Source organism: Clarias gariepinus, chromosome 26 (assembly GCF_024256425.1).
Source record: "Clarias gariepinus isolate MV-2021 ecotype Netherlands chromosome 26, CGAR_prim_01v2, whole genome shotgun sequence".
NCBI classification, from domain to species: domain Eukaryota; kingdom Metazoa; phylum Chordata; class Actinopteri; order Siluriformes; family Clariidae; genus Clarias; species Clarias gariepinus.
In genome coordinates, this window is record NC_071125.1 from 1,274,261 (window position 1) to 1,283,291 (window position 9,031).

A 9,031-nucleotide genomic window follows, 5' to 3' on the forward strand; every position below is an offset into this window, starting at 1 on the left:
TTTTACTGTAAATTAAAAAAATTATTATTAGCCTAATTATTTATGGTATTAAGTAATAAAAAAACAAGATGCTTTAAATTAGCATGTTAGCGAGCTAATAAACTCAGCATGCTTGCCTTGCTGTAACGTCCTGCGGCTGAACTATTCACTTTCGCATAATATGATGTGCAAAATGGTAAATGGCTAACTACTGTAGGTGATGTGGTCACAACTCTGATACTCTGAATGAACAAAGATGATCGCATGTCGATCAGGGGATTAAAAATCTTATCATATCTTATCAATACTGCATATACTAAGACACTGTAAAACTATCTCGGGAAGAAGAGCAAGCTCATACTTCATGAAGATCTTTCAGATATTTATTTATATTTGCAAATGTCTGACAGTTTACACCATAATGAACAGGTTTTAGGGGCGGGGTTACAATTCGTATCTTTGTTTTTTCACAGCATCAGTTAAACAGTCATGTTTTGTTTTGTTTTTTTGTTAACGTAAATTCAACTTTTTCCATGTATCTTAAAAATAAAATATAAAATGAAGTACAGTATACAAATAAGGAATACACACCAAGTTGCCAGTTTATTAGGGACAGTGATCTAACAATAACAGACAGGTGATATGGTATAATGATTAGGGATATAACAATTAGCAATTATCATATTATTATACATTTAAATACAGGAACAGAATTCTAGTGTGTATATAGTACAAACGTATAAAGCATAAACATGCACAGGATGTTTATACAGTACAGGACTCGGCTGCCACTTATATTTAAACGCTCACTATTATTTGGGATAAAAGTAAATCACCTAGACATATAAAATGTATCATTAAGCAATATAAAAGTTAATATTTTTCATAATCAATAATTGCATCTTGCTAAAGATTTTTGGTGTTTCAGTCACCATGGTGTATTTTCCCGGCGTTTGAAACTGTGACGGCGACGATGATGATATAGAGGACGATGAAGGCGATCCCGATCCCCAGAGCGATGTTGTTCAGGAGCCGTGACATTTTTGAGTTTTTCAATGCCAGATCTGTGTTGCCGGTCATGTTGGCGTCTCGAGTCTGTAAGAGAGAAGAGAGCGACGTCATAAGTCTTACAAGACCTGAATCCCTTAGCAGGTCATTTTTATTCTTTAAAGAATGCAAAAATGTTATTCATATATCGTTTGTACATTTTCACTTGCTCACATTAAGAAACATATCTTTTTTTTCTTCTAATTAACATTGTTGCATTTTGCATTCTTATTGGACACTTTTAAGTGCTGCATCTTTTGATCCTCTTCTGCACTGTATAAGGACAGACAGTGGTTTAAAGGACTCAACCGTTTGGTAGAGCACATTTTGAGTCAGTCGATGATGTTTAAAAATGCGTTGAACGTAACCTGATTGAACCATCTCTACTGTTTGGTTGTTAAAAAAAAAGCATTGTCTTTAGATAATAAGCCTTTTAATATCTTTTCTCAGGCGCTTTGGAACATTTCTCAACCTCCTTATCTTTGGAAAAAGTGTAAGTGTATTTCTCTAAACAATTAGTACACATACTGTAGTACCACACCATCTGTAACTGTAAAGCTCTAAATCTTTAGTCTATCTCTTAAAAGTAAAATGTGCAACAGGTGCATTTTTGTAAGACATATATCTGTTTCAGACATAGAAAGTTACACATAACATAAGAGATGCACGTCAGTATGACGTATTGTAGGAAACACCTTCAGGCAGAACTGCAGCGCAGGTTGGGGAATTACAATGCAGTCTTTCTACACCTCCTGATTTTCCTGTCTGCCAGGTCAATTTTTCTCTTCCACATCACAATACAGCATGAAAAGAATCTTTTGAAGAGTCTAATCCAGCTTCTACAGCCGCCTACTCTGACGTTCTTACATTCTGTATCCAAGGCAGCCAGCTAGTTTAGAGAGCTGGTCGGTCATTGGTTAATCTTATGCTTCCAACAAACCTCTTCACTAGACAAAGTAGAAAAGTGGGCGTGATTCTTCAATTTTAGACACATTTACAGAAAAACGTATAATGGAAATGTTTAGAGAATATGCATGACAGATTATGATAACTGGTTTAACTGTTTCACATGGAATGATCTGGAGGTTGTACAAGTTGTTTTTGATTCTGATCAGAGAAAAACTATAATTGCTTCATAGAGTATCACAAGGAAAAAAAGGGAACTAATGACTGGATACTGGGTGCGTCTAAAACATTTGAGCTCTTCTGTGCAATAGTGGCCTATGTCCCCATTTAACAAACCTCACAACAACAGATAATGGCAAAACATATTTACAAACAGGGAAAAATTCTGGACTTGCCCCACTGTTGCACCAAAAGGCTTCCTTGTGCTGTTGTATTACCCAACAAAAAGATTAATGTTATGTGAATTCTTCTGATTAAAAAAAACTATGTTTATACTTGGTATATTAATACTTTTACCATGAAGTGACATCTCAACCTTTTGGAAGAGGCCTTAATCGGTGGGGGTTAAAAAGTAAACAAAAAGGAAAAGGAAATATACAAAAACAAGTGAAAAAGTGATGCAATTATCTTGGTGCAATAATGAAACCAGAAGTTGTGGCAAAAAACGATAAACCAGAGCTAGTGGTTTTTAAAATTGGGAAAGCACAGGGGTCCATTATTTACGCAACATCACACGATCAAGAGTGCTGTTCTGCAAATGCTTTTATACAGGGGTTATACAAACAAGAAAAAGATATGGAGTAACTGACCTTTTAGACTAAGATTTTTGCTCTAACATGACAGTCACAGCTGGATAGAGGCGGTGGGTGTTCATTATGTTGCTTTGACATTCTATTAAACCCTTAAACATTTTTTTTTTTCCAAAGCCCTCTATCAAACATGGGCCTCTATCAAACGGTTGAAATGTTGCTTTATGGTAAAAGTATCATTTACATACAGGTACTTGTTGGTTGTGAAACAGCACAAATGTTTCTGGGCGTTAGAAACAATAAAAAAGCAATTAAAACAGCATACTACTGAAAGAGATATTTTGTTGTGTCGCATATCTCAACCAAGTGGTAGAGAGGGCTAAATCGGGTATGTTCAAGACATTTTTAATGTGCTCTACCAAAAGGTTGAGCAGAATGTTAAAGGGTTAATTCTGTCTCTCCTTATACAGTAAATAAGAGCAACAAAGTACATTTATAACACACGCTAGAAAGCGGGTAATCAGCTAGCTAAACTTCACTGACAGCAAGCTATGTAAACACATAAATAAAAACAACATTTCAATACAACATTTTATACCAATCATTTATTTTTACAAAAATAAAGTAACATTCACTCTGAGTGAGTAAAACTGTTATGAACTCCCGCAGTTACGAGCGCTCTACAGTATAAGTCTTAAAGACGCGAGTGTGTTTACTGTAGTTTTGAGACATCAGCTGTGTTCATTGAACTGCTTTAGTGATTGACAAAGGGTTAAGAGATTCCACCATTTTTTTTTATTATTATTTTTTAATACAGAACACCACCCTTAAAGCATTCCAAGTAAAGCTTGGTGGAACCGAAAAACAACGTATTATACACACACGTCAGTGTACATTTTTCCTCCCATTAAAAAAACACTCAAATCCGGTACAGAAGCTATGTATCAGAGCCGTTTTTATCAGCGCTGCGTCAAGGACTTCACTGTGAGAAGCTGCAATGAAATATCTTATTGTTTAAATTCACTGAAATACCGACTTTCACCATGAGGGATGATTGCGTTAGTAGTAATCTGATTGGTGCCTTTTAATTAAGCTTTAAAGAGGCCGGACTTCCTGTATAATAAAGGGATTAACTGTGAATAGGAAAACATTAATCGGAGCAAAAAGTCAAAAGAAGAAAAAAAAAACATATCCGCGGTTAATGTTATATATATTCATGAAGCATGGCGAAAAGTCTGGATGGCTGAATCATCTTCAAATTATTTTATAATCACCTTTTAACCCCAGAATGATGTTATTTTTTAAGAGTTTTTGCATTATATTGCCATCAGTCTACTATTGCACTTGCTTTAATGTTACAGGAGCAAGAAATACAGATAAATTGCCCCATTAACTCTTTATAGCGCAGTAAAGCAGACTAACTGCCAACACAAACATGCCCATGATTAGCTGGAATCAGATAGAGAAGCAAAGAACATGGCTGTGGTTTTGAACTGATGGTGTATATTCCAGTAACTCTCTCTCTCTCTCTCTCTCTCTCTCCCTCTTTCTCTCTTTTAAACGGTGTAAATCAGATAACTTTGGAGCTCAGTCAGTTTTAATGGAAGCACTTTTATGTCCTGTGGTCAGGGATTTGTTACTCCAGCGCTAAGCCCCAAACAAACAGACATTTCCAGTATCCAGTCATGCATCCAACACTGACGTGGTCAGTGATTATTCTCGCCTAAATGCCAGTCAGCAGGTGGTGGGGTCTCTTCCTTTTCACAAAAGAGACGGAAATGCAATACTATTGTGTTAAACCTATTATCCATTATTCATCTATTATGTTTCCTTTTATTTATTTTAGTTTTTTTTTTTTTAATCAATCGCACATTTGGGCAATTTAAAGCTGGTTATAATAATAATGATAAAAATAATGTTTTCCCTCCTTCCAAAACTCCAAGGTGTCAGATTTGCACTAATAGCTCTGCCTTAAGACACGAGCCGATGGAAATCAGACGCCTAATCAAGCAGGTTACTTCACCTCCACAATGCAGCCTTGAAGGAAGGACGTGACTCAGCATTGTTAAATGCCACAACTGAATGTTAAAATTCAACCCTCATACAGAACGCGGATCAGGATTCGGAATGAAAATACATGAAGAAAATTATCATCCGGAACTAAAAGTAAAATAATCATCACATGGACTGACATCAAATTTTAACAACAGTATTTTAATGTTAACTTGTGAATGTGGTTCAATTCTCACACGAAAAAATACACTGTTTCTTTATGTTCGAATGTTATTTTTGTTTTATCCTGACACAATTCATGTCTTCTATGTAATCAGACATATGGAGCAGAGGAGACTGGTTACCTTTACTCTGATCAGTCTTTTCATCTTTCATCAAAGCTACAATACTTTAGAAAGCCTGGGTGTGTAATCAAGAAATAGCAGACAAGTCCCAAACGGCCGGAAAATTCCTACTGGATTACACGCGATCATTTTGTAGAGGAGTCATCGTGGAGGGCACTGGTGTAAACTCAGGCCTCAAGTCTCTTTCTCTCTCTCTCTCTCTCTCGTTCTCTTTCTCTTCTCGCCAGGAGAACAATGACTAATTATTACACTCCAGATGTTGAGTTCTGGAGCTCTGACATTAGTGTGGCTGCAAATCATGGGCCTAAATTATGATTATGATTATGATTATTATTATTTTAAACCTTTCCTCCTTTTCTAATAAAAGACATTATGGTCTCTATAGCAACCGTGCGCTCACAGGGACTTGTGCTGTGGAAACGAATTCATTATAAAACATTTAAGGAAGGAGTCTCCAGTTCCAGTGTTTTGTAACAGTTAGGGGTAAAGCTTTAACATTAGGTTTTTTGTGGGGTTTTTCACCTCATCATGTCCATTCTGATGTTTAGGGCGCCTATAACGAGGCGCGAGGTGGGAGGTGTTAGGTGCGAGGAAGCTCCGGTGTCCATGTGCATTGCGTAAACCCCAATCTTCTTCTTGCTCACAGTTGTTAGCTCTGCGTTACCTGTTGTTTAATATATAGACAAAAAACTTCTCCCGTCACGGGGTCGCCACGGCAAATCATCCGATCTGCACACGACTTGGTGCAGGTTTTACACCGGATGCCCGGGGCTAAAAGCCGGATCCTCAGATCCTTAAATCAACAACCTAAAGCCCTATCCGCCTGAGCCACCCCACCTTTCAGCTTGTCACTACTTGAAAAGTGTTTTTTGCATCACAGTAACCGTCCTGGACCTTTTCACACAGGCCTGATATACGAGGTTCCTCACATTCTGTTATCACCCAAATGAGGATGGGTTTCCTGTCGAGTCTGGTTCCTCTCACGCTTTCTTCCTATTGCGATCTCAGGGAGTTAGTCCCCCCCGCCCCCCCACCCCCTCCCAACGTCCCCCCCGTACTGTACGGTTTATACAGACTTCCGTACACTTTTCAAACCAGCTTCCACAATTTCTTCGATTCTGTAAAGCTGCTTTGTGAGCAGTTCCTCATTTCAATGTTTGAATAAGAACTGAAGCTCTTCGCCTGTAACTGCATGATTTATACCCCAAGATGGCCCTCATGTAATCTCCTGTATGTTATCACAAAATCTATGTGAAGCAGGAGAACAGGTTTGCATTGACATGTGGAATGCAAAATACCCCGACCTCAGATATCATTTTTACCAGTTCGTACATCACGAGATTGCATTAAACATGGTTTAACCTAAGAACACAAGGATTTAGTAAAGTTACATCACTCCATGACTTTTGGTATTAAAAAGCAAAGACCCACATCGAAGCAGAATATAAGATAATTATTTTATTTGTAGCGTCACAGCATCAGCGTCAAATCAGTTTGTCAAGTGCAGAGGAGTGCAAAAATTTTTGCCCCCATAGGAATAAAAATAAATAAAAAAATGAAGTGGGAAACACGAGGAAGTAACTAAGTTTACAGTAATACAGTAAGTGTGCGACTGGTTTCAGCGATGCTCTCTGAGTCATCAAGTAAATATGCTCAAGTAATGCATTTAATGGAAAAAACAACAACGCTCGATTAAATAGAAACCCAACCCTGTCAGACCATTAGAACAGAAATAACAGCTCATTGTGGTTTGGTGAATGATTTGGAGATGAATGCTGCAAATGGCTGTCTAATACAGTATAAAAAAACAAAGAAATGACTAATTACTCGCATAGGATAAGAATGTGGATAATTTAACTTCCCTTAATTTCAAAACAAATACAATATAATATGAGTGAGATGACTTGAAATTGGTAAAATGTCTAGAAACAGTCTAGCATTATATTACTTTAATCATATAGCAGTGACAAATAATAAACAGAAGTGTTCATATGTGAAAGATTTTATAATACAATACAATTTATATACATATCATTTACAAAGCTAAATTACAAATTACAAATTTACTTCAATCTGGGATAAGAATGATATTTATGGCATTTTGAATATTTATATTTATGATGATAGACAGACAGAGAGAGAGAGAGATATAAAGAAATGACTCAGTGTGAAGGTTTAGAAGAAAGTTCAGAGTTTGCTGTTCCTACTTACGTTGATGGAGTAAATGAGGGCGGCGATGCCGAGGGGCAGGCAGCAGCACAGCAGGGTGAAGATGGAGTAACCCAGGTAATCAGGAACATGGCTAACTGGAGTCACCGAGGTCACGAGGATGGTAGGTTGGGTGGTGACGGCGGGCTGGCCGGGGTACGCCGGAGCTCCTCCGTAAGGCTGACCTGGGTAAGGCTGACCTGAGTAAGGCTGACCTGGGTAAGGTGTAGAACCGTACCCCTGGGCAGCAGGATAAACACCCTGAGAAGGTGCTGAAGGATACCCCATGTCAGCCTGGTATGCTGGAGGCTGATCACCGATTCGTGATTTCTCATTTGAGTAGACCGGATCCATTTTTAATTCTTCTTTTTCAGGTTGTTCTCTCGTTCCTGGCCCGGTGCCTCGATGCCCCGTAAACACTCCAGTCTCGTTCTACTTGATCCTCCGTCCTGCTTTTCATCGAGTGACCACACCCTCGTGTGGGCGTTTACACAGTGTGTGGTCTGACTTCTCAAACGGGCCCGAGGAATGAAATGAGGAACAAAGATAACAGCACATGCTGGGAAAAAAAAAGAGAAGAAAATGTACTGATTCAGTCTTCCTTTGTCTGAGTGAAAGTGTGTATGGTTATACAGAGCAAAGTCTCAGAACAACTATACAGTACTGTACTGTTCCTTATCGCTGGTATGGTAGAGTATACTTAGAGTACAGTAGCACGGTGGTCTTTAAGGTCCAGTTATGTAACATTAAATCATTTTTAAAGGTATGCAACATTTAAAAAACACTCATTAAAGATATCATTTTGATAGCACCACGCCAATAAGATTGATATAAAAAATAAAACCCAAGTATTTTTCGGAGTTATCGCGTTGCATTTGATAAATATTTTAAAAAGGAAATATCTGTTAGCGTCCTCTGTAAAGGACGAACCAACCATCAGCGCAAGACTCACCTTAAAAAGTCCCCGTGGAAATGTAGTCCCCGGAATCGTCTGTTCCTGAACTCAAAGAACTCATTGCTGCTGCACAGTACTGGAGGTACTAACCTCGCCATGGGAGGCGGTCCTTTTATTATTTTATATTGCAATCAACTACAACTTCAGCAAAGAACAGCACAAGCAATATATGGTAAATAAGTATAACTGAGCAAAGGGTTCAAAGGAAAATAAAAGAACACAAACCCTTGCCAACTTAAATTAACGAGGCTCTTTTATTCCCCGGTCCTGTGACTTGTCAACAGCCCTACACTACTAACCAATTAGCAGGTTCTAACCTTATAAGGTGAATATACTGATGATCTACGCTGCTCTCATATTTAAACATAATCAGCCAAATGCTTAACATTGTCTTGTGTCTTAAACAAACTGTCAGACAATTTCTTAAGAAGTGCATTAACCGCAGGCATTACACCTCACAGAAGGTAATCTTTGGTGTGAAGAACATCTTTGATAACAACAGCCTTGCAGATATAAACTTGTTCTCTTGACACAGACGTTGCAGCGACATCAGGAAGCGGGGTCTTTGCAGCATTTCCTCTCGCCAGAACTCTGAGCATCTTCCTACGACGCCTTCGTTCTCATCGAGCTGCAACTCGCCCTGCTTTGATGTCTAAAACAGTTTCAGCTTCACACATTACATCTCCTATAGTGAGCTGGGGCGTATGATAACTTAAAACATTTGCACATTCCACAACAGTGTCCAAGTATGTTCATAATTTCTTTTAATGTTGAATTTAATTTCTATCTGATTGCCATAAAAATGTCTAATGCGTTAGCATCCCACACTC

At 38.2% G+C, this 9,031-nt stretch overlaps 1 protein-coding gene across 1 annotated transcript; it reads right to left on the minus strand.

The window, feature by feature from the left end:
* Positions 1 to 344: 344 nt before the first annotated feature.
* On the minus strand, positions 345 to 7,798 carry si:dkey-33i11.9 (synapse differentiation-inducing gene protein 1-like). Its single transcript, XM_053488259.1, has 2 exons — positions 7,250 to 7,798; positions 345 to 1,074 (listed from the first exon to the last, which is right to left on the minus strand). The coding sequence occupies exons 1-2, from the start codon at positions 7,598 to 7,600 to the stop codon at positions 904 to 906; spliced, it is 522 nt and encodes a 173-aa protein (XP_053344234.1). The 5' UTR covers positions 7,601 to 7,798; the 3' UTR covers positions 345 to 903.
* Between the last annotated feature and the right edge of the window lie 1,233 nt (positions 7,799 to 9,031).